Source organism: Cataglyphis hispanica, chromosome 12 (genome assembly GCF_021464435.1).
Source record: "Cataglyphis hispanica isolate Lineage 1 chromosome 12, ULB_Chis1_1.0, whole genome shotgun sequence".
NCBI classification, from domain to species: Eukaryota; Metazoa; Arthropoda; class Insecta; order Hymenoptera; family Formicidae; genus Cataglyphis; species Cataglyphis hispanica.
Genome location: NC_065965.1, coordinates 5,136,319 through 5,162,133, shown reverse-complemented (window position 1 = coordinate 5,162,133; position 25,815 = coordinate 5,136,319). Strand labels below are relative to the sequence as shown.

At 31.0% G+C, this 25,815-nt stretch overlaps 7 protein-coding genes across 15 annotated transcripts in view; 4 read left to right on the top strand and 3 right to left on the bottom strand.

Annotated features, from left to right (window-relative positions):
- Window positions 1-3,605, bottom strand: part of LOC126853696 (50S ribosomal protein L1) — a 34,153-nt gene extending 30,548 nt beyond the window's left edge. For 4 of the 7 annotated variants that reach the window (XR_007687990.1, XM_050599689.1, XM_050599688.1 and 1 more), the window contains exons 1-9: window positions 2,515-2,655; window positions 2,243-2,411; window positions 1,820-2,009; window positions 1,521-1,734; window positions 1,263-1,442; window positions 1,068-1,182; window positions 790-908; window positions 576-673; window positions 290-461 (exon numbers count right to left, since the gene is read on the bottom strand). Coding sequence is in view for 6 of the 7 variants with exons in the window: in XM_050599689.1 (XP_050455646.1) it covers window positions 302-461; window positions 576-673; window positions 790-908; window positions 1,068-1,182; window positions 1,263-1,442; window positions 1,521-1,734; window positions 1,820-2,009; window positions 2,243-2,261 (1,095 nt within the window). In the remaining variant the exon portion in view is untranslated. Of the gene's footprint in view, window positions 1-240; window positions 462-575; window positions 674-789; window positions 909-1,067; window positions 1,183-1,262; window positions 1,443-1,520; window positions 1,735-1,819; window positions 2,010-2,242; window positions 2,412-2,514; window positions 2,656-3,303; window positions 3,432-3,525 lie in introns of those variants that run through there. The other 3 variants (XM_050599693.1, XM_050599694.1, XM_050599691.1) reach the window with 3 other exon arrangements.
- On the top strand, window positions 3,505-8,321 carry LOC126853637 (histone deacetylase complex subunit SAP130). 2 transcript variants are annotated; one of them, XM_050599514.1, is made up of 9 exons: window positions 3,505-3,855; window positions 4,634-4,869; window positions 4,962-5,295; window positions 5,551-5,757; window positions 5,840-6,236; window positions 6,350-6,499; window positions 7,116-7,553; window positions 7,684-7,877; window positions 7,967-8,321. In XM_050599514.1, exons 1-9 carry the CDS (start codon window positions 3,505-3,507, stop codon window positions 8,213-8,215), a joined length of 2,556 nt encoding a protein of 851 aa, XP_050455471.1. In that variant the 3' UTR covers window positions 8,216-8,321. The 2 variants fall into 2 exon arrangements, with proteins under 2 accessions (XP_050455471.1, XP_050455472.1); XM_050599515.1 differs by lacking the exon at window positions 3,505-3,855 and adding an exon at window positions 3,916-4,297.
- A 237-nt stretch (window positions 8,322-8,558) lies between these two features.
- On the top strand, window positions 8,559-10,705 carry LOC126853686 (dynein axonemal assembly factor 3). The gene is made up of 6 exons (XM_050599679.1): window positions 8,559-8,944; window positions 9,025-9,214; window positions 9,320-9,490; window positions 9,618-9,800; window positions 9,874-10,111; window positions 10,184-10,705. The coding sequence occupies exons 1-6, from the start codon at window positions 8,704-8,706 to the stop codon at window positions 10,481-10,483; spliced, it is 1,323 nt and encodes a 440-aa protein (XP_050455636.1). The 5' UTR covers window positions 8,559-8,703; the 3' UTR covers window positions 10,484-10,705.
- Window positions 10,706-10,983: 278 nt separating this feature from the next.
- On the top strand, window positions 10,984-16,314 carry LOC126853666 (nuclear RNA export factor 1-like). 2 transcript variants are annotated; one of them, XM_050599631.1, is made up of 11 exons: window positions 10,984-11,121; window positions 11,818-12,038; window positions 12,159-12,245; window positions 12,743-12,986; window positions 13,098-13,291; window positions 13,361-13,473; window positions 13,921-13,957; window positions 14,038-14,264; window positions 14,543-14,711; window positions 14,820-14,922; window positions 15,003-15,177. In XM_050599631.1, the coding sequence occupies exons 1-11, from the start codon at window positions 11,046-11,048 to the stop codon at window positions 15,035-15,037; spliced, it is 1,506 nt and encodes a 501-aa protein (XP_050455588.1). In that variant the 5' UTR covers window positions 10,984-11,045; the 3' UTR covers window positions 15,038-15,177. The 2 variants fall into 2 exon arrangements, with proteins under 2 accessions (XP_050455588.1, XP_050455587.1); XM_050599630.1 differs by having other exon boundaries at window positions 14,820-16,314.
- Window positions 16,315-16,554: 240 nt separating this feature from the next.
- LOC126853734 (uncharacterized) lies at window positions 16,555-18,845 on the top strand. Its single transcript, XM_050599763.1, has 2 exons — window positions 16,555-18,369; window positions 18,476-18,845. Exons 1-2 carry the CDS (start codon window positions 18,259-18,261, stop codon window positions 18,842-18,844), a joined length of 480 nt encoding a protein of 159 aa, XP_050455720.1. The 5' UTR covers window positions 16,555-18,258; the 3' UTR covers window position 18,845.
- A 107-nt stretch (window positions 18,846-18,952) lies between these two features.
- On the bottom strand, window positions 18,953-21,329 carry LOC126853685 (26S proteasome regulatory subunit 4-like). The gene is given in 6 exon segments (XM_050599678.1): window positions 18,953-19,171; window positions 19,257-19,275; window positions 19,277-19,490; window positions 19,576-19,962; window positions 20,214-20,775; window positions 21,185-21,329. Coding segments are annotated over 6 exon segments (1,320 nt in total). The 5' UTR covers window positions 21,188-21,329; the 3' UTR covers window positions 18,953-19,036.
- A 306-nt stretch (window positions 21,330-21,635) lies between these two features.
- On the bottom strand, window positions 21,636-25,804 carry LOC126853679 (dihydrolipoyllysine-residue succinyltransferase component of 2-oxoglutarate dehydrogenase complex, mitochondrial). Its single transcript, XM_050599654.1, has 9 exons — window positions 25,433-25,804; window positions 24,861-24,885; window positions 24,676-24,727; window positions 24,415-24,485; window positions 24,179-24,306; window positions 23,755-24,087; window positions 23,511-23,686; window positions 22,946-23,396; window positions 21,636-22,839 (listed from the first exon to the last, which is right to left on the bottom strand). Exons 1-9 carry the CDS (start codon window positions 25,496-25,498, stop codon window positions 22,705-22,707), a joined length of 1,437 nt encoding a protein of 478 aa, XP_050455611.1. The 5' UTR covers window positions 25,499-25,804; the 3' UTR covers window positions 21,636-22,704.
- Window positions 25,805-25,815: the final 11 nt, after the last annotated feature.

The window sequence follows — 25,815 nt, the reverse complement described above, 5'->3', positions numbered from 1 at the left end:
TAATATTTATTATATTATTATTTATATAAATGATAATTATAAATTCAAAATAAAAAGAAAAATAGAATCGTTCAATTAATTATAATATTTACGTTTCAATAATTGAATGTGCTTTTAATAACATATTAATAAAAAATTGGCAATGTTAACTCTTTTAGTAGTGGAAAATAAATATATGAAATATTTATATTATATTAGCGATAACAGGAGGAAAACAAAGGGGTTTTTGTTATTAATAAATATTATTAATGTGTATATTTAACTATATAGATATTTTATAGAGATATACCTATAAACAAAATTAATGAGATGCAATAACAACATCCTGTTTTTCATTTTCGCTTTCGTCTTCTTCTTCTTCTTCTTTTCCTTCTCCTTTTTTAAATGTACTATCTGTAGATAGATATTGTTCAAAGTCAATTTTAAACATCTCTGTCGCTGGTGCACACGAAATACGAATTCTGTTAAAACATAATTATACAATTATATAATAAATGTATATATAAAAATATGTATGTAAGGTAAATATATATATATAAAGGCATAAGTCTAATGTAAATGATACTAAATATTACCTTGTGATAAAAGGTTCTGGTCGACGTGGCTTTGCAGCATTAACATCCTTAATAATGGCAATAAAATTCTCCTCCAACTGCTTTGTATCCATATCGAGCTATAAAATAATAAATCAATCGATAATCTTTTTACATTGTCTGACATATAAACAAATTAACAAAATGTTTGTAACAATATAACACAATTATCCAAATAATATCATCAAAAACTTACCGTTCCAAATGTAACATCAATAGTGCCATAAGATTTTAGAAGATCATGTGGGTTTGCTGTATATTTTATTCCAGTTAAAAATTTTGATACAAGTGTATTCATATTAGGACTTAAAGTACCTAAACAAGAACATAAACCAAATAATAAATATTAAAATTTATTTTAGAAATGACAAATTGAGATTCAAATGTTTATACATATCAGTTTGTTTTATGAGGTTAATTCATATCATAAAGATAAAACTTTCAAAAATTTAAATATTATGTATTTCTACTAACCCAATTTAGTGCTAGGAAACTTCTTTCTCATCAGCCCTCTAATAAGCAACAGATCAGGTAAGATGCTTGGCTCTGACACGATAATATCATATTCTTTTAGTGAAAATCCCCCGCTCTAGAACAATATACATCTAATCAACAGTTGTTAGAAGATATAATTTTCACATGCTTGTTATAAAAATATATATTATTTACTTGAATTTGTTTTATTAATTCTTTGCCACCAGCATACTGAGCTCCAGCTTCTCTTGCTATTTCCTGTACTTCAGGTGTTTTACAAAATGCTAATATTTTTCTGCTTTGACCATGATCGAATGAATGTGGTAAACATGCTATTCTCGAGAAAGCATCGACAAATTTTGTCTTTTTTACACCCTGATAACATATTTACATTCAGTATGTCTTTTATGTATATGTATTATAAATCTTATACATATTTTTTTCTTTCATTACCTGCATATCCAATTCTATAAATGCATTTATAGGTGCATTTGGCAAATTGTACATAGTAGGATGATGTGTTTCACGATGATTCTGTATTGCTTCTTCAAATGGATAAATTTTCCATTTATGAAATTTCCCAATCCAGACATTATCTATCGGATCTGGTTTTTTACTATCATTTAATATAATTTTCTCTCCTTTCAACTTGTTCTTTTTAGCTGCACTAATATCATAAAGAAATAATATATTAATATTAATATACAAATTATTAAAATATATTAAAATATTTTATATAAAAAAATGCTCACATTTGTGCGTTTCTCTGGTTATGTGGTATAAAACCGACTTTTTCAACAACCACTTTGATCTTCTTCTTCCTCGCTTTCTCTCTTGTACCTTTTCTAGCAGCATAATTTCGTGCTTGTAAAAAGCCAATGGGACAAAAACTAAGACATGTCACATGCCTTATGTATGTTGAAGAAAAATTTAGTAACCAACCTGTAAAGAAAAAGAATTGTGATTACAAATAAAATAAAACGTAATATTGTTTGATTTATTCCATCAGTTTAAAAAATATATAAATTAAGGTTATGTATAACTTTTATAAAAAATTTTATCATAGAAATTTCATTATTATTTAATAATTGAAAATATTTGATCAATTAATCATTAATCATTTCAATTAATTTGCTTATTAAAGAAATATTGAAAAGACAACATAAGATGCATACCACTAGCTGCTGCCGCCATATTTTACTAAGTAGATCAAAACAGGGACTTTCACGCGAGATCTCTTTTTTTATCAGGGATTTTTTAAAAGCTTCTCCAGCAGTACTAATTGTTCATGATAATAAATTCCAATCGGCGATTTCACATTTTTTTGCAAACACTTTCTTATTTCTAATTATCAGAAAGATTTTATGCAAATATTATTGTATTGTAAATTTATTTTTACATATATTATCTATTGCATGTTTCTTTCAATACATATATATTTCATTACTTTTCAAAGATTTGATAAATTCATTTTCCTTAGGGAAAAAAAATAGATAACTGAGCGCTTTTTTTGTTGAAACGTGGCCTATGATGCCAATAAAGTCTGTTCTTTATAGCTGAAGTGGCTGCACTGCTTGCACTGGTCCAGAGTTTATCTTTTTCTCTCCACATTGTAAGAAGAAAGATAAAACTGAACTAGTGCAACCAGTTCAGCTATAAAGAACAGAGACCAGAGACGCAAGTAGCTGGCAAGTGTAGTGGCGGCGGGAACAATACACATACGAGCGAAACCGCATATATGTGAGCTCAGCGCATGCGCAGCTTACAAGTGGCGATTTCGCTTGTATGTGTTATCCCCTCCACTATGACTGCGTGAACTCGCGTCTCAATTCTAGCATTGCTGTATTGAAATTATTACGCGCTATAAATTGTTATAAACTTGGATAGTGCGATGCAGGAAGTGTTATACAGATTTTGTGTTCTTTTTTTCGCTCGAAATGTTAGTGAGACTCTTGTGTGTCTGAGAATTATTGTGGGACCCTCGGCGATATTTTCTCGAACCGGAATTCCTACATAGGTTTTTTCGCATTTTTACAGCGTTACGCGGGGATCAATTGCTATTGCTCAGATAAAACGAGTATGAAAATCCGACGTTTTGAGCCACGCGACCGCGTCTTCTCGCTCAAAAATGTGTGATCTCAACGATGAGCCGACCGCGCATCGTCTCCCAAATCACGGATTCTCCCGCGCACATCAAGAAAGCGGCGTAACCTCCAATATTGTTGGACACTCTCACCTGACATAAAACAACAATTTGGACTAAAGCTGCATACAGACTTTACTATACTACAAACGCGACGAATCTTCTTCGGCTACTCGCTGATCAAGCTTTGTTCGTCCGCGTAAATCTTTTCATCATCATCGCTATAATATTAGTTTTACAATTAATTTTTAGGACTTTTAGATTTTTAATATATTCTCACGGTTTATGTGATCGATGTATAAATTAATTCGGTACCTGCTTCGTTTCAACAACGTAAATATGAATACATTGAGCACTGTCAGTAGTGGCGGCGATAAACGTCTGCCGGAAACGACTATACAAACTGTGGCACAGAACTTGACTACAATGCAGAATGTACAGAGTATGCAAAATGTACAAAGTGTAGTTCAAAGTGGTATACAAAATATTCAGCCAATCCAGACTATTGTTGGATCGGTGGGAACATCCGGCAATTTAGTAGGAAAATCGGTATCGCTGGACATGAATCCGAAGCTGTCATTAATGAAGGCTGTGACACCCTCGGGCGCTACCTCGTCTGTAGAAAGCAGTAAAATAACAACTACGGTAATACTAGTATATCGAAGCTGCATAATAAATATTAGTTATTTACCTTAAATTCTTTTACTTTACACAATAGCAGAATTTATTTTAATTTACTTATTCTGCATTATATGTGTCAAGTATCGGGCCAAGTGGAAGGCTTACCTAGTCAAGTACGAGGCTTATAATCGCCATTGATGGAATATTGTCCTTTCTATAGAGGAATACTTTCCCTTCTATAGAGGAATACTTTCCCTTCTATAGAGGAATACTCTTCTTTCTAAATGTATTTGACAATGAATAGATTTCGAGTTGCAATTGGACTTTTAACAAATCACGTGAATCTAAGGACATATATTCAATCGTAGAATTGCAAGATAAAAAAAAAATGTCAACTATACAGAAAGGAAAAAGAAGACAACATGCTTATGCCTTTGATTGGCATTGATATACAAAATATACAAATGTAGGAGCCACATGTATTTCTAGAATCTAAATATGAAGATGATATCTAGAAAACATGAACATCTATTAGCAACAATCTATTAGATTTATCTACTCTTCGTGATTAAAATAATGTTGAATGAAAAAATAAAATAAAATAATGTTTTCCAACTAAAATAAATCCATCTCTGAAGATGTTAAATATAAATTTAAAAATAAATTTAATAATATAATGATTGTTGATAAGTTACATATTTTTTTTTTAATAAGCTTGAAAAATATTAATAAGTTATTCATATAGCATTTTAATACTCATCATATAATAAGTTTATTAATACCAATTTCATTGTTTCTATAGTTATGTTCTATAGGACCTACAGTGAAAATAATATCACCAGGAATATTAAATACTGTGGACAGGCAAAACCAACCACAGACACAGCCATTGACACAACAAGCAGTCAATATGCCAGCCACATACCATGTACCAAGGGGAGCTGCAGCAGTTGCTAATATCGCTGCTCCTAGATCAACAGTTGCCACTCCTATTGTCAGAGCAAATACAGGACAAACTGTGCCTACTACTAGATCAGGGTATGTATATTGGATAAAATAGATTATGTTTTTTAGATAATAATAAGATAATAATAACAAAGCAATTATATATGTACCTATTTTTTTAATAGTAATACATCAATCTCCAATCCCCAATGGCAATCTAAAACATCTGTCGTATACGCGCAAAATGTATCACAAAGGCATTCTGCACCTCCGGTCAGTAGAGTTTCCAGGCCACCAACCACCATATACACTGGGCAACAAACACGACTAATTACGCCAGCCAGTCAGGGAAGATCTGTTCAAGCCATGGTCACTGGTACTCCGTCCAGATTGATAACGCCCATCTTGCAAACAAATAATATAAGACTTCCACTTCCACAAAGCAGACCGCCGACACCGCAAGTAGTAACTGTGTCGCAAACTTCGCAACCAGGAAGATCATCGACACAAACCATTCAAGTAAATTATATGATTTAAATATGTAGAAATGTGTAATATATATATACACATTTAATATTATATCATATTTATGTCATGTTTGAACGATACATGAATATCGATCTAATGAATCACGGTACATGAATATCGATATAATATGTTCAACCCAGAAATGAAGGCATATGTAAGGTTGAATGTACAATCTTTCTGGACTGCAACTAAAATCGAAAAATATAAAATTGATGTATTTATAAATTCTTCTATTGAAATGTTTAGCCCAGCCAATCTAACAGACCTCTAACCACATCTGGTACTACAAAACGAATAGCTGTATCAACACCCATAGAAACGGCGAACAGAATTAACAGCACGACTTCGGTTACCATCGGTTCAGTGGAAGCACCAGGGCGACAATTATCGATCAACACAGTGGCTGGGCCTTCGACTAGCACTGTTAGCCATATTGTTATTCCTTCACAACAGGTTAGTTATATGTCATGTGTATTTTGTAATAATTTATAAAAAATTGATTTAAGATTAACGAGTAATCTGAGTGTGGATACAGATTCAACAACAGCCAGGTGGACCACGTGTCGTTCAGAATGTTACATGCCTATCAAGCTTCAGTACAGTGTCTCAAGTGATTACGACAACCGCGAATACGCAATCGAACGCGATGCGTATATTGCAAACGGTCCCAACCACAGTTACAAAAATCGCAGGAATGTCTCTGCATTCTCTGCCTCTAGTATCGGTGAGGGCTGCACCGACGCCAGTTAAAGTCACTTCTGCACAGCCACAGACTATCGGACAAACCGTCCAGATTAAACCAGCGCAACCAGCTAGCATACGCGTATCGTCCACAAACAGTGGCACGGCTACCAGTTCCACACAGCCGATTCAAGGACAATACATAACTCCGCCGCATAACACTACTACATACTATTCCTTTGAGACTACAGGTAAAATCATGATTAAAAGTAAAGAGATTGGCAAACGAGCTATATCTTTTAGATTTCTTCCATATCTCTCTGCAATAAAAAATGCTTAAAAACTATTGTACTGTATTTTTCAGGAACATACTCACCATTTCGACAGGGTTCAATGCAACCAGTAAGATTAGTCGTCGAACCAGGAGGATATGAGGAACCTCATGGTAAACCTAATGCATCTCCCAGACCAAGCATCCTGAGAAAGAGAGATCATGACAATTCACCAGTCAAAGGTATGATTATATTAAACATTACAAAACATTACTAAATGTAATTAAAGCAATAGCGACATATTTTATAAAAAATATTATGTAATGAAGAATAGGAAAAATATCATGTTAATAATATATAAAATATTATTAATGTTCTCATAACATGCTAAATAATTTTTTAAATTGCATTTTTATTGTTCTAATGGTATCTAATAATATATATTTGATAATGGTATCTAATGATATATTTGAAGAATTTTAAGTTCTGTATTGGTTTGCAATAATCTAAATTGATCTTGTGTACATATCGGCAAAATATTTACATATGCTATCATTATTTATATATAACTTGATCTTTAGTTTGCTAAAGCATTTCAAAGTGAAGAATAATAGCATAGAAAATTTAATAGAAATTTCTTTGCATATTAAAGTTGTTTCAATATACTGCAATTATAATTAACATTGTAAAATCATATTTATCTTTTTTATTCTCTGTTGGATATTAAGACAAATAATAATTTTTCTGAAGCATTGTTATTGATTTAATTATGTTCCTTATTGGATATTAATTAGGTGAGATATATATAACCATTGTTTTAATTTTGTATCATGTAAATCAATTTTTTTATTATATCAGGTGTTGCTAAAAATTTAAATCCTGTACTGGCATCTCTACCATCAAGTAGATCGATCAGTCCGCCGTTATCACCAAAAGGAGATTTGGATGGCGGTGGATGCCAAAGTTCCGGTTCTACGACCGTATCTGCTACGTCTTCACCAGGTCTTGATGAGGAACCTGAACAATCGAGGATTACTATCAATCCTATTATAGAAATGTCACCAAGAAAAAAACCACGCAAACAGCAACTCACAGGCGTAGAATTAACAGAACCTAGATGTACAGAAGAAGAGATGCAATTTATTACAGAGGAGAAAATGAAAAAAGAGAATAAAGAAGAATCAAAAGAGAAGTTTTCTGACAAGAGACAAATCTCCAATGTTCAAAGTGACATTAAATCATCTACTCAACAAACAGAAAATACAATACGGACACGGCCTATTCCAAGTTTGATAGGTTTGTATATGTAAACATTTTTTTATTGTATATATTCATTTGTATTATATATGTAGATGATGTGGGAATTATGGGGATGATGTGGTATCAATTATAAATTTTCTTTCTAATCAGATATTACTCGTTTTAGGTTCTTCTTGGAAAAACAAGTGGAGTGTTAGACTGCACCATTATAGAAGACCTAGTGATGTCCGACCTCGCGAAGAGAGAAGACCTACAGTTGCTGAACTGGCACAACAGAAACATGTATTACAGAAACTGAATGGGTGGAAAGTTTATCATCTCACTACTCAAATGGAAGACATCGCAGATCTTGAAAAACAGGTGTGAAAAGTGTTTATTTGTCATATTATTTGGAGATTCTTTCTAAACTGCATAAGTACTAAACAATTTTTGTATTATATCTTTTTCAGGTGCACGAAAAATTAAAAACTACACTAATGCTATTAGAATCACAGCAAACTCTTAAAAGCAGACACAACGACGGACTGGAACGTGTGAATGAATTAATTAAGGGAAACATGCAGCGTAGTAGTTTAATTAGTGAAGGAATGAACGAAGCACGTACGCAGCTCGTTACCATATTTCAACATAAGGGTCCTATTACCGATCTTTTACAACGTTGTGGTAACAAACGGGCTCAGAAAAAAAGGGACAAATAAATTGTCACACCGAATGAACGTGATGGTTTATAAATGAACTTTTTGAAAGAAAAAAATTTATAAGGAATCTATTTTTATCTGTGTCACAGATTCTAAATATATATATATATATATAGAAATAAATAAATGATTTTATAAGTCTCGAAGACATGACTATTACTACAGATAACAATATGTTTATAATTTTATTATATAAATATGTTTTTATTTTAATATAACGCATCTTATATTTCTCTTGCCAAACTTCTTTCTCTTCATTAAATTTCTACCTCCAATTAATTTATTCATTAATTTATTGATATAAAGTTGATATTTATTCAGCAACATATATATTCTCTTTATTTGTACTGTGGTGTTGTCATGGAGATAACAAATCTTGGCCCAAGAATTTAATGTAACAGAAAGCTTTGTAATCGTATATATATATATATATAATTCTAAAGTGTGCATTTCATCAAAATCGACATACAAATTTCTAAATATATAATATGTGGGGATACAGCTATCCGCTAGATCTACAAACTGAAGTGACTCGGAAAGAAGATCACATTTCAGACAATTTTGAAGTATTGATTGTAGGTGCTGGTGATGCACGACATATCATAAAGACATTAGCATCATCTTACGCGCATCCTAGTCGAAATATCACGTATCACGTTATTGAACCGACTTTGGAGCAAGTTGCTAGATCGATACTTTTATTAAATGTTTGTTTAGAGAAAAATCTAGGTATGTATAAATAGTATTAAGTCTGTTCTCAATTCTAGCAGGAAATATAATATACATTACATAATTACTGTAATGGAAAGGATTACAGGAGGCAACCCGATATTACCTAGAGATTTTAGGAAATACTCTTTTAAGGCCGGCTACGGCTAAATATTTAGCAAAATGTACTAAACAACTGATCGATATTCCGACTCGAACCATTGACTGCCCATGGTTATCATTGGAAAAATTTAAGCACAAAGATAGAGATAATTTGGAATCCATCTTTAAGTAAATTAATGCATATTAAAACATAATATAGTGGAAAAATATTTGATTTCGAACGATAAAGATACTTAATATATTTTTGAATATTTATGTAACATATTTTCTAAGATTTTGGACACGTGCAACATGCGAAGGAGTCCCCATAATAAACTATTGGGATCGCAGAATTAGAAAAGCTCTGAAAACACGATACGACTGCAAAGAAGGCGTTTTCGATTGGGACTATTATATGATATTAAAACCCAGATGTATTAATAATCTTACAGTACAAGAATACAGGTATGTTTGATAAGCATATAATATAAAAACTGAATGCAAATGTACTTTAAATAAAATTATATGATGTTAATATTCAGAGGTACAAGAAGACATCTATGTTTAGTGAATTATTATTGTCATTAATTAGATTTTGGAGGAATAACGGAGTAGCGTTTACTTGGCTCGAAGGTGAACCATCCAGGAGCAATCCGACTCTATTAAATAACATAATACAATATGGATCTGGTTTTATACATTATGCATATTTAGGAGACATCATAAACGGTCCCTATTTTACTTGGGCTGCTATTGAAGAAAAAGAGGACAAAAAGTAAAGAACACTTTCGACAAGGAAATATTTATTGCTGATAAATTAGAATGAGATTAAATTGAGCATCTTGTAGGTTTAGAGCAACCGACGTTGCGGAGCGTGAAATAATGCGTGCAATTCACGAAATAAGAACGAGAGAACCGCTATGCGAGGATTACGTCGGCGCTCATAGAGATGCTTCGATTTTAAATGGCATTATAGTAAGTGAAATGCCAGACATCGAAATAGAAAATGAATCGTGGACAAGTATCGGAGATAAATCTAAATCAGACAAAGAAAAAATTTCTTGGGTGGAAATACCAAATCATAAGGTGCGTTTTGTATTATTGTAATAAATCAAAGAATATTTTGTATACGAATTTTTTCTTTTTTTTTTTTTTTAGATAATCTTTCATCCTATAACATCGTTGGAATCCTTAAAATCTAAATGCGAATACATAAATAGATTTCATCTGGTTTGGATAGCGAACAATATGACAAAGCAGTTAGAAAATCTTGCGCCATTAGTATCGACGGGTGCACCAGTAATTGTAGAATCGCGCAAATATATGACGGATTTGCGCAAAGAGGATTTGAAAAACTTTACCGAAGAATTGAAAGAGCTCGCACAGAAAAATGGACTTCGTTTACTCCACGACTTTGATTCTAATGAGCATATTTTTGCCCGTTTTTGCAAAAATTAAGAAATTAAGTGCGGCGGTTTATATTATCGGTAAATCTTTCAAATCTTCTCAGTATACACACAGTATACTATGTACATAATTTTTCTTTCTATATACTATACTATAATATAGTCAAATAATCATTATTCCAATAAAATATACAAAATATATTCACGAGTATGTATTTGTCAAATATCTATAATTAATATTGCCCTTTATATTTCTGCATTGTTCTTTAGTTATTTCAGATATATTCTGATCTTTTCCTCTTCTTCAGATTCCACATCACTTTGTGAAAATCCAAAAAGTGCTAATATAAGAATTATATATATGATTAAAACTAAAAAAATAGTAACTATATACGCTACAAATGTTTCTCGAGTTTGCATTAACCAATCAGAATAAAGAAATCTTTGATCTTTTTATCCTGATTGGTCAATCACACAACAGAAGCATCTCTAGCATGTTTTTGATCGCAAGTTGGAACACATGTTTAGAATATGAGTGCGCGATTTACAATACTGATCAAAGGTAACGAATGTGTATCAATTTATTGTATTTCTACGTTGATATTTGATGAAAAATGTCAAAGAAATTGAATAAAACCTGGATTGATTATAACAGTCTTGCTCCTTTTGAGGATAGGCATAATATCATAAGTAAGTTATCAAACTTTCCGCTTCTATCTTGCCAATTTCATCAATTCTAGAGTAATTTTAATACGCGCAATTTTCGTACAACTATCGCTTGTAAATATATTTACATTTTTTCAATAGATCTCGCAGATTCACTAGTTTAGTAAACTAATTTATTAATACACTAATTTATCAATACATTAATCTTCTAAATCCAATCTCTTCTATTTATCTTTTTTTCTGCTTGAAGTTAATAAATATAATTTTTTTAAGAGTCCTTGGACAGAATTTTTTTCTTGCATAAGAGAGTCTTCCTCATATTCATGTATGTGGTTTACATAAATATTTTCTTTTATATAAATTATACGAATTAATAAATCACACTTATGTATAAATGATGACTACTTTGAAGAAAAAAAATGGTAAATTGATTTGCAAGTACAAAAGAAAACAAAAGAAAAAGCTTTTTAAGTATTGGAAATATACACATTGTTATTAATACAAGTTTTATGCATACTCTATGTAATATAATATTACAGTATTAAATAAAATATAGTATTAACTTGTCAAGAGTCAATGTGGATTTTATTTAAATGTGATTTGTGTAAACCAAGTCATTGAAAAATAATATTAAAGATCTCTCCAATGTTCAAAGTAACTTTTTCATATCTAAATATATAGCCATTGTTTTGTATAACTTAAATTGTTATTTGTTTATAGGTCATGATGATTATATGGGAAGAAATAATAAAGGATTTAATCTAGGAGAATCTAGATCTTGTATCCAGCCATTATTCAAGATCAGACTTAACAGATCTTGGGACAAAACATTTTCTCGAGAAAGAAATAATCCTCCATATGGAAACAGAAACTTCAAAGAAATCCAATTTGGACCTAGATTGCAGTTTATAGTTAAAGATTGCAATTGGTATAGAATCAGTGTAAGTGATATTTTTGTGTATTACATAATATATATCATGTACATTGAGATTTAAAATAAGTTTTTTTCTGAAAAAAATTCTAATTTTTCTTATTCTTCTAATATCCCTTGTATATTGCAGATACCATTTGGCCACAAATATAAAAAAGATTATGTTTTAAAATCTCTATTAAGCTACATGGCACCTGAAGTATTTGTTCCTATATTGGTAAATAATTTTCCTTTTTTTGAATTATATTTATATTTTTTTTAACATATACTCAATACATATTTATTGATATAATATTGATATGATTATTGAAAATTCTCAGATAAGTTTTGCAATGAAAAACTAGTAAAATTATAAATTATATTAATGTTTGGCGATATAACATGTTGATTTAAAATTTTTAGTTTTGTAGCAGCCATATAAAATCATAATATAAGCAAGAAATTATAAATTAACAAAAGTTCTCAAACAAATTTTCTCATCATCTATATCTAAGAACTAATATCAACCTATATCTAAGAATTTTTTTATTTCAATGTAAGAATAAAACTAAATCATGATTTCTCTTGTAATATTATAATTAACGTGGCTGCAATAAAAGCAAAAACATTAAATCACATAGAGTAATAAACATATATATTATTACAATATAATAAATAGAATATAATAAATATAATTCTTAAATCTTTGTAATTAAAACCTAAATTTATTTGTAGTATAAGATAACGGGATACGAAGCCTTTTTTTTTGTCGACGATTATAAGACCGCAAACGCATTGTTAAATTGTGATCGCAAAATCACAATGGTAGATGGCTTCAGATTACAAGTGAGAGTAAAATCAGGATTTCCACAATACGACATTAATGATAAATATAAGGAACGATTAAAACAAGTTCTATCCAAAAGATATATACAAGAAACAAATGCTTTGGATTTGTCAAAATTTCATCAAGATCCTGGTTAGAATAATAGAATTATAAAATTATAAGATTAAAAATAATCAAGTCTAAAGATTTATTATTAATTAATGCAAACAATATCAAATTATAGTTTATGTGTATGTCTTACAGATCTCATTGATGATTATTGCTGTGCATTATTTCGCCCTTCAATATTGATGACTGTGTTAGATATCGTAGGCGAACATATGCCAAATTTAGAAATCTTGAACTTAGAAAACAATAAGCTGCATAACATCGATAAACTCAGCGAATTAAATAAAAAATTTACGAAGTTGAAAATTCTTCACATCGGCGATAACAAAGTGAGCGTGTACGAATTATATATCATATATATTCTATATTCGGTTTTATCATATATTTCTATGTCGCAGATAAAAGACATCTATCAAGTAGACGCTATTAAAGACTTAAAATTGGAAGAACTGAAATTGACTGGAAACCCTGTCTGTAACAAATATATATCTCAACAAAATAATTACATTTGGTACTGTATTTTACAACATAATTTTTTTTTTTCATTGAGAAACAATTGAGAATAATCTCTGAAATTTTATTTATGGAACAATATCCCAACAGTAATTATTGCATTTAATTTTGTATTATTTAAAATCAGAGATTTTTAAATGATTTGATTTTTTAAGTAGCAATTTCATATGTTAAATTAAAAGTATGAAAAGATTAGTAAATGCATGTTTTTTAACATATGGTTAAATATTAATCTTATACAAAGAATCTATTTTGGATTACATCTAATAAAAGACATTACCGCGCGGTTAATTTACTTAATAATTTCATATTACACCGCATATGCAAACACTTTAATATAATTTCTTGTGAATTATTTCATAATAAGGAATATATGTGTCTGTGGTTTTTCTTTTATCATATAATTAACATGGAACTCATAGACTTTTTTTTCTCGACCTTATAGCGATATCCGGAAACGGTTTCCGAAGCTACTGCGTCTGGTATGTATCTTATTATATAAATATACATATTTAAATTATGTATCTTCTCGTGGCATAAATTTTTTTGCATTATTTGAAAGGATGACACGGAATTACCACGACCAATTGTGTTCGATGTGATTGATATTGCAAAAATACCAAAATCACAAAAAATGTTTTTTACTGATTCGAACGCGCAACAAATCGCGCATCGATTTTTACAACAGTATTTTACGATATTGGATAGCGAGAATCGTCAATTTCTACTTGATGCATATGACGAACAAGCATATTTTAGTATGACAATAACTGCTTCCTCTGCTAACAAGTAAGTATCTATGCAATGTCCAAAAGAATATTGTATTGTTTCATTGATATTATTTCATTGTTAAGCGTTATAATATATTTTTATAGTATCAACTCTATATATATATATATATATATATATATATATATATATATATATATATATATACACACACAACACACACACACAACACACATGCACATACATACAACAACACATGTATATGTATATACACACACACACGCGCGCGCGTGTGTGTGTGTGTTCAATTGTAATAAAGTAAAAGTTTTTTCTTGTAGATTAAAACAATATCTTATGAATAGCCGGAATTTATTTAGAGTACATGACATAGTTAGAAGACAGAAATTATTGAAGTATGGTAGATTACCAGTAGTTTCTTTCATATCAGAGATGCCACAAACAAGGCATCTCCTAAATACTTTTACTATGGATATTGTACTTGCTACAGTAAGTTATTATAATGAATGATTAAAATCATATGATGATGATTTGTATATTAAATGTTATACAAAATAAAGATTTATATTAATAAAATTTATATTTCTTTATTTACAGCAAACAATGATGTTTATTACGTTAACAGGCTATTTCCAAGAGCTTGATAACAAGGAACAGCCTATCCGCTATTTCAATCGAACATTCATAATTATTCCAGAAGGTAATGGATATTGTATACGCAATGAACAATTACATATTAGTCAGCCATCTGAGGCACAACTGAAGCAATTGAATCAACAGATTCAGCCAAAGACATCGGAGCTGTTGCCCGCTGAGACAACAAAATCTATAGCTCCGGAATTAAGCGAAGAGATAAAACAGCAAATGATAGTGGTATTAAGTCAGCAAACAAACATGAATTTGGAATGGAGTTTAAAGTGCTTACAAGAGATGCAATGGAACTATAATAATGCACTCTTTGCTTTTCAAGAGTTTTTCAAATGTGGTCAAATACCATCAGAAGCATTTACGAAATGTACATAAGTAAAACAATTCACTGTGATAATAATATAAAAAAACGCCAAAAATAGAACTTCTTGTAAAATACAGAACTTGTAATTCATGTTTGCTTGCTTGTGTTTATATTTTATACTTATATTTTACCAAAAGCTGAAGGAAAAATATCAGTATTAGAAAAATAATACAATTATTTATATGGGAATTCGTCTTGTTTCAATTTATATTAACAGAGATGCTTATAAAATACATGCGAAGTTTGTTAAAAATTATTAGCAGAATCTTGAAGAATACTTTTATTTTATTTTATTTTTTTTTTTTTTTATTGCGATTCTTATGAGTTTTTAATAAACTTCTAAGACATAAAATATTTTTAATCTTCATACTATTCAGTGGTACCAATAAAAATACTACAAAACTATAAATTTTCTCAATGGAAATATTTATAAAATAATTTACTAAAAAATCTTTTATTTGGAAGAAGATTTACAATAAAGAAACAAAATTTGTTGTGTGAATGAATGCATAATATAATGTAATAGAATTATAATAAAACACAAATTTTTTAGGATATATATGATGAGAAGTTATTTGTAATAAATTAATAAAACATTCGAATAATAATAATGATAACTGATAATATCTTAAAAAAGCAAAAATTATCTTTATATATTTTTATTGATGCCACTATATTGATAAGTGAGTACATTATTATGGAAATGTACAAACTATTATAGAAACAAAGATTATAAGCATCTGATAATAAAACAGGTCGGATTCCAACTTATTTTGAATAGTGCCAGATAAATATTTTAATATTTTGTTATAGATTATTTTCTGTTCTTTTAAATCTTCAAGTTTTAATGTACAATATAATTTTTTTTTTTAAAAGAGTTATTTATATCACATAGAGTATAAGTAAAAATATAGTTAATATAATGTTAAAATTCGTTCAGCATAATATCTACATATAGCATTAATAACAAAAATATTTTTTTATATATAAAAAAATTCCTAACAGTTTTCTATTAATTGCTCTTGCATTATAGATAGGCGTTTACAACATACATTACAATTTCTAACATATATATATAAATAAAAGGATGGCAGATATATTACAGTAAACTTACATTTTAATTAAACTTGCAGATGCAAGAAAAAATTAGAATTTACAAGAAATCTTCAGCATATATAGAATTTTATATTTTATAAAATTTTATAAAAAATGATATATTTTATAAAATCCCTTATACTATCTATAAGTAGATAAAAAATTTATTTGTATTTGCAAGAAATTTTTCTACAATTTTTTTCAATATATATACAGCTAATATAAAAAATTTTATACCGAAAAGATTAAATTGATACAATTCTTTTATGCGTTAAAATTAGATTTTTTTGAAAATAGAATATTATATTCATGCTCCAATAACATATAGATCTCACTTGTGCAAATAAGCCAAATGTATTTGGAAAATCTTAGCGCGATAATATCGGCAAATCGGGCAAATTATTATTATAGAGTATTGTCTTTCTTGACAAGTTCATTGAAGAATTCCATTTCCTGTTGTATTTATTTATTCTCGTCAATAATGCATGTTAATTCTGAAACTTCTTTTTTAACTCATATCATATCATTCTTAGATTCGATAACATACAAATGCGCTGATAAAGGTATTCATTAATAATATCACGATTTTTTGGAAAATATCGTGATTGTTGAAATATATTTCAGATGATTTTTTTACATCTTTATTATTTTGTTTTATTTTTAATAATATTCTGCAAGTCTTGTGCGAAAAGAAAATCATCCTTTGCGCGCGGACCTAATCCTATTTTTTTCTAACTTATCTACATTATCATTACACAATGTTAGATTATTTTGTCTAAGCTATCGTCATTAATATGCTATTATATCTGCAACAATGCGTTGTTTAATTCTCCATTTTCATATCATGTTACGATCAATTGAACTAAAGCAGGGCTTTGTCCAGGCTGTAATTTTAGTAGTAAGTTGATCAAAAAGTTGCTACGAGTTATTGTCATTGCTAATGTCAAAATAATAATGCGGCTGTGGTCTACAAAAACATCTATCTCGACTCTCAATTCGGAATAAATAATTTGTAGACCACAGCCACATTATTACGCACAGGAACTGATCGCGATGGATTTTAAAAAGAACTTCGCATACGGAACTAGTCGCACCAGTTACTTCGAATTGAAAAGCAATTCCTAAGAATATTCGATTCAACGGCATCGCAAGATAATATATGAAAAAAAACGGCTTCTCCACTACCAGTATCGTCTTTTTCAATTCAATCGCAAATTCCAAACAATTTTTGTTAAATAATTTATCACGCACTTTCGCAATCTTATCTCCTTGTTATCTTGCTCCGATTTGTTTGCATCGATCGTATTCTTTAGAGTCTTATATAATATATCCTATATAATCTAATATTCTTGTTTTCGTTATCTGTCTAAATTTATTCTCCGATTTTATAAAAATTTTCAGCATTAAGGCGAATAATTGCTCATCATTTGCTGCAGTAGAAAAAATCTCTCATATTTCAGGGGTTTTTTTTTAATATCATACAAATCTTCCATAAGTATCTCACAGTTTTTTCGTTGATTTTTCGGTTTAATAATAATTGTCTTATAATATTTTCGAAAAGCATGATTTATATATTTTTTTTCATTTTCAAAAAATTTTATTGTTGCTTTAATATTTAGCTGTAAAGTATTCCAAAGTTCAAATCTTTGATCTTTACATATGATCGCGTGCACTTAGTACTTGCGATTTGAGCTTGGATTTGGAAGGAGTGTCACGCGGAGTGTGGTTTACAATCGCAGGGTGTTACGAAAATAAATACGAAATACTTGGACAAACATCTAGGGCGTATTCCTCACGTCAAAATAAAGAAAATAATTTATATAAACTCATTGTCAAATATGAATGGTTGCGAAATTATATAAAATAAAATGTTTATGTTAAAACGTTATTAATTAAATAATCATAAGTAACGATACATGATTATAAAAAATGGAAGATTTAATAAAAATGGAAGGAAATGATTCATATTCGACAGAAGATGACGATTCTTTATACATCGCTTCAAAATGTTGGGAACGCATTATGGATGGTGCTGTCAAGGTACGTAAAATTTTTGACTATTCACGTATTGAGGTTATATAAATCATGACTTAATACTTGTGTCTGCATTATAATATTGTTTTTCTATATTTAAACATTTTTTTAGACTGGTTATAGAGAAGGAATACAAGACGGAACGGATTCTGTACTACAAGAAGGATTTGACATAGGTTATAAAGATGGTTTTGAGACAGCTTTTAAATTGGGAAAATGCAAAAGTCTGGCTACTATTTTATCACCTACTTTAAAACATCCTGCGGATGTAGCCACTGTTCTCGATAAAACTAGACGAGGTGCATGTTGGATATGCAGTGTGGAATCACAAAACGAAACTTGCAATACATATGAGAATATTCAATTTTCTGAAATCCTAAATAATCAGAGGATACATTCTAAAACAGTAATAAATAGGCTACACGAATATTTTGAACCAATCTTAAATAAATCAGGCATTGGAACTAATTTAACTATTTAATTCTTTAAAGTAGACAGATTTTAGCATTTATAACAAATAATATTGGTTAAATAAAAAAAATATTATTAAAACTATGTAATACTTTTTGTAAATACATTATTATAAAAATTAATTTCCCTATATAAATTTTTATTTAGAAGTTTGAGTAATTATGGACTCAATCATACAGAAAACCATTAATAACGAATGTTTTTATAAATATAATCCTTCAGGAGAACCTTCTTTCTTTCGATACAGTACACTTTCTTTAGACTTCTTGAAATCGTCGCTAGTAACTTTCATACGACGTTCACGTAGAGCCATTAAACCAGCTTCGGTACATATTGCCTAAACATTTTATATATTAAACAATGAAATAATGAAAAAATAAATTTGTACATAATACAATTAACTTTTTGATAGAATATCTTACCTTGATATCTGCACCAGAGATCATCTTTTGCCATGATTAACTCTGCAAGATTGACATCAGGTGCCAAAGTCATTCTGCTCGTGTGAATATTGAAGATTCGTCTTTTGGTCTTTTCATCTGGTAGAGGGAATTCTATTTTTCTATCGATACGACCGGGTCTGATTAAAGCAGGATCTAAGGTCTCTATTCTATTAGTTGCCATAACCACTTTCACATCGCCTCTGCTATCAAAACCTGATAATCAAAAATATTTGTTTAATATTATATAAATATATACTTAAAAAAAAATTTATCTATTTTGTACTAGAAGTTAACATACCATCAAGTTGATTAAGCAATTCCAACATAGTTCTCTGAATCTCTCTTTCGCCACCACTATTACTATCATATCTCTTTGTTCCTACAGCATCTATCTCATCTATAAAGACAATAGAGGGAGCATGCTCTTCAGCAACTCGGAAGAGTTCTCTCACAAGTTTTGGGCCATCACCTAGATATTTTTGTATAAGTTCAGAACCAACAACTCTCAAAAATGTAGCTGATGTTTGATTAGCTACAGCCTTGGCAAGCAGTGTCTTTCCTGTTCCAGGTGGTCCATAAAGTATCACACCCTTTGGAGGCTTAATACCCATTTCCTCATAATATTCTGGATGGGTTAATGGTAATTCTACAGATTCTTTAATCTCTTGAATTTGAGTATCAAGACCTGAAAATAATTATATATACAATTATTCTTTGATATTCTTACATTTAACTTGTTTCAAATGCAGATCTTTTCTTAAAAAATTTATGTTTTCTATATTTAAATTTTAAGTTAAATTTTTATTTAAAAAATTTAGCTGAAAGTCTCTATATTATTTCTAAGAACTTCAAATTAAAAATCATGAATGTCTCAACAATTTTAATAAAATATTAATTGCAGATTTATCAGAGTATAGATAAATGTATATAATATACCTCCAATATCAGTGTAGGTCTCCTGAGGAGCCTTTTCAAGCTTCATTACTGTAACCATAGGATCTGTATCATCTCCTAACACACCAACAACAGCATGAACTTTATGATTCAGTAACACAGAACAACCAGGTTCCAATTGATCTTTATCCACAAATGACAAGATGGACACATAATGCTCAGAACCAACTGAAGTGGATACTATTGCATGATTGTCATCTATTATTTCTTCCAATGTTCCAACAGACATTGGTGTTCCACGAAGATCATCCACTTTCGATCTTTCCTCTTCGTTTTTTTCTTCTTGTGGCTTTAAGCGTTCCTGATTCCTGATGAATTCTTCCTCCATCAATAGATAATCTTTTATGCGTTCCAGCTTCAATAGTTTCAGTCTACAACGTGTGTGAGGAGTTACTTGAGGCAGTTTCAGAGCTGCATCTGGTCCTTTAGTACGTCTCTTTTTTTTACCCACTCTCGTGGGAATTGGTGGTTCGTATTTCTTCTTCTTATCCTTGTCATCCTTTTTATCCCCTCCACTACCACCACTACCAGATTGGTTTTGACCCTGTTAAAATTTTATTACATTTATCGTATTTAAAAATAGTACAACACAAAATTCCGTGTATATATCAATAATAATATATATATTAAATTATTTGAGGAAAATTATAAAATATTCTTTCGAACAATAAGTGTTTATAGCAACTATTGCTAATAAACATTAATTTATTATATGACGAGAAATATTTGTTTTACGAACGAAATTAATTTATTACACAAACATCTTTTATATAAAAATTTGAAAATAAACTAACATTTGAAAGATGATAATAACCTAAAAAAGTATAAAATAATGTATATGCAAAAAAATTTAACATTAGCAGCAATAATATATTTTTCATCGTGCTAAATAACGGAAACATTGCTTTATAGCAATAAATAATAATAGATTTTTTAAATTTTGACGAACTCACCATTTTTCTTCAACGCTTGACTGTTTCCCGAAAGGGCGAAGTCATTCGCCAGAATTCGACTGTGCGCTGTCGATAAGAGGATATCGATTTTCTCACCATTTCGTTCCGATCGATAGCGAATCTCGATTGCGGATAAAATAAATATTCAAACAGAAACTTTCTTTCTGATTCACTTAATAAAATTCTTCTTTTACTAGAAAAATATAATAGAATAAAATATATTTAATTTCCAGACACTAGAACAAATGCTTTAAGAAATATAACAATTATTCAAATCTTTCCTCGTTTCTAAGATTACATTCCAAAATGACTTTCTGATATATAAGGAATTTTCGTTAAAGAAGTTTAATCACAATGTTAGTGTTGCATGATGTATTAACTATTTATTATTAGCAATGTTCAAAAATTTTTTTTAATCCTGATACTATTGAAATGATACAAAACTCACATAAAATATTTAATCAGTGTGCTTTATACGCGATTCGTCATTAATACACAGAATATTGAATAATATACAACGTATTTTACAACAAGACCAAAGATATTCGCACATATTTTCACAATTCATTGAATATATTGACAATATAAATACATAGTCAAGAATATTGCATACTGTATCAATGACAGATGTTGTTATCGATATCTGCATATCTTTATTCGTGCAGGTTTTTATTTCAATTTAATGATATTTTAAAAAATTCATACAGATTTTGGCAGTGTATCCGTTAATATATCGTTAAATGCCCCACACTTTATGCTACAAAACATCCTATGTTGATTTTCTTTCTTTTATTTAAAAACAATTTTGATCTGTACAAGATCGCTAATATTCCGCTTTCCTTAAAATGCAGAAAAGTTTCCGATGAATAGATCCGGAGATATTCGATATAATGTACAAGTAATGTACAAAATTATACAATATCACCGTGAAATTTTTAAAGATTTATTAAGTCGCGTATATACTTATGGTCGCAATTCAACAATGCTAAACATTTAGATTGGTGAGACTTTATTTTAGCTTTGGATCTACATCTAATAAAGTACTTCTTAGCTCGATTTCCGTTTGCGCTCACATCTCTACCAAATTAAGCATGATGCGTACGGAGAGAATAAAAATATGTTCGTGGTACCGCGACATTTCGTGCGTAAAACATGACTAACGATATTATGAAATCATATTGAGCGATCATTGTATCGAAAAATTCCGATAGCAAAAATCGTTCAATAGCCAAAGTAAAAGCGACTCATTATACTTCCATTATAAGAATTCAAAATTATAGACATAGGACTAGCATGCTTATCGTTATTTATGACTGCACTTGCCACATCATCCCGTACAGCTTATAGAGATTGATAGATTCGAAAAGAAATGTCGAGACGTTTCTTAACGCTCCAATAATAAGGTTTCCGAAGCGGGAAGATTCCCTGCCGAAAATTTTTACAGACTGTCGCGCTCTTACTTTTTTACGGTGATTATAAAAATTGTCAACACATGCGCGACAAACGTGTATTCCAAGTTATTAAAGGCCAGCCAAGATAATCCTAGGATCTTCTATAGCTTCTTTGATCTTTCTTAGGAAGAACACAGCCTCGCGTCCATCGATCAGTCGATGATCATATGTCAAAGCTACATACATCATTGGTTTAATGACAATCTAGGAATATAAAATGTTTATTAATTAACAATAATTTTGCAATGGAAATTATAATTATGGATATTAAAAATTGACGAATCTTAATAAGGATTTTGTTGAACTTTACCTGTCCCTTAACGACGACTGGTCTATCGAAGACGGCATGCATACCAAGAATCGCACTCTGAGGCGGATTAATGATGGGAGTTCCTAACATCGAGCCGAAAACACCACCGTTGCTTATCGTGAAAGTACCGCCGTCCATGTCCTCGACGGTAATTTTTCCTTTCCTAGCTTTCTCGCCTAAGGCGGCCAAAACAATTTCGATCTCGGCAAAATTTTTATTTTCTACACTGCGTAGCACCGGTACGACGAGTCCCTTGGGCGTTGCGACTGCCACGCTAATATCTACGTAATCTCTATATACTATTTCGGTGCCATCTATTACAGCGTTTACTACGGGTTGATCCTTCAGAGCGTAAGCACTGGCTGCGACGAACGGACTCATAAATCCAAGTTTGATACCATATTTTTTCGTAAAAGCCTCTTGATGCATTTTTCGAAATTCGATAATGCGACTATAAGTTAATAATACGACACATGTTAAATAAAAAATAAAATAAAATATGTTGAACATCATAAACTAGATCTTTAAATATAAAATTTGCGATTTAATCAATGAAACTAATTACCTCATATCAATTTCGTTAAAAGTGGTTAACATAGCATTCGTGTTTTGTGCTTCCTTCAAACGTTCCGCAATACGTAGACGCATTCTGTTCATCTTCACCCGTTGCTCTGTCCTAGTGCCTAATATCTCGCGCGTGTAATCGGTGGGAGGTAGTTGAACTTTCGCGCTTTCCAGCGACTGAAAATATCGTTCTCGTTAACATCATAATATTCTTAAGCTGCATATAATTATTTATTGACATTTACCTGCGCATGTTTGATGGCCGCGACCGGCATCGAAGCAATAGGTGCTTGCGGAGGTGGTGGCTTAGCAGCGGGAGGCGGAATTGGTGCTGCCGCGGCTTCCGGCGATGGTGGACGTGTCGTCGCACTAGGAGGTGTTGCTGCTTTTGGTGGCGACGGAGAAGGAGATGGTGCCGCAGCGGGCTTCGGCGCTTCTACCGCGGGTGCGGCCGCAATTCCGCCGCTCGCACCGATATCAATAGTACATAATTTCTGACCTGGCTTTACGGTATCGCCATCTTTAACGAAGATTTCTTTTACAACGCCAGGTCCAGGCGATGGAACGGGAACCGAAGTCTATAGACAATTAAATAATCGAGTGAAGTAATATTTTTATAATCCTGCAATTATATATTTCTACTTTGTGTTATGATGAAGAAATGTGTACCTTGTCCGTTTCGATTTCGCAAAGAACATCGTCTTCCTTGACCTGATCGCCAACTTTCTTCTCCCACCTCACATCGCCCTCGCTTATACTTTCGGCAAACAGAGGAACTACAACTTCCTTGATCTCCCCTAAATTTAAATAACATAAATTACACAAAAGATAGATTAATTCAAATCTTTATTATGCGTGATCTTTGAAAAATATAATTAATAATAATAAGATTTTATTGTACTTACATAATGCTGAAGTTGAATGTATATGTCTCGCTCGATTTACCCAATAACAGTTTGCCTTATATTTTCTAGATCTACAGGCAAAAGAATACTATGATCTTTCCTACTTTATCTTTGTTCCATTTTTGAAGAATCAAAAACAATTAGCACAGCATCAAAAAACTAAGGTTTCTAGACATGTATGTGTTTTTAAACTTATACAACAATATATTTTAAAAGCAAAAATGTATATAAATGCAAAATAAAGTGCACAATGTTACTTACAATAAAGTTTTAACATTGGGCACATGTTCAGCATGGATAACTATAGTACGCCCTATAAGAATAATTGAATATAATTAATAGTTTTCTGTTCCAATGGATTTCTTTCAATCGATATCATTTTTTTCATAGTTGCTATTCTCTATCTTCATTATATCTTGTCTTAATATATCTCCAATTAACTTTACCTTGATTATACAATGATCTTGTGACCTGCAAAAAGAATGAGTTGGTTTAATGTTATTTCAGTAATGCTGTAAGATATATTCGACATGACAGCAATGCAGAGAAAAGCGGCGAGTTCAGTCAGAAAAACAGACGATTGATCTTATGAAATATTCTCTGACACACGGTCGAAGATAAAAATAGTCATTGTTCCATCATGAGAGAGAAAGACAAAAAGAGAGAGCACATCAGTCTCGCAACTTTACGATCGAAATGATTAATCACGACATCCATGTGTCTATTGACAAATCTCATGATCAAGGAGACTCCTCGTAAAAAAAATTTTAAATTGACAGACTGCATGAGCCGTGAAGATATCATCGAGCAATATGTATGTATGTACATATTATGTAATCGTCGTCACGATGAGAGAAAAAGATTAGATACTTCGACGAATCTCGAAACCGTAATTCAACGGACGCTTCTCGGCAGTTTAATCTTGAAGAGAGAGCGGTATAAATATCACAGCATTCGATCGTGTGTTACGAAGAGGAATAGAGAGCGCGAAAGCCGGAACATCCGCACGTAATCTTACCTTGGCCCGTAACACGCTACTCCGCGTGATTATCCGAGGCGCGAAACGCGAACAATTGGACAGCATCGCGGCTATCCTACGATAAAGGAAAGCACACTCGAATGTACACTCGCGCGTCGACGAGCAAATATGACACACAGCACACAGAGCACGCACCGCACACCGCACGGTTTCTCGCGGTGAATGGTGGAAGTGGAGGCGGTAGCGGTAAGGTTGGAAGAAGGATAAAGTCTCTTGCACACAGAACGTGTCAATGCACTACGCGTGAGAAAAAGCGATACAATAGCCAATCTGTTACAGTTTGTCCGCAAGAGCGAAAGGTTGATTGGCTAGCTCATCGTTTTTTGCAAATGTAACGCGTTCATGCGGGATGCGTTCCGTTT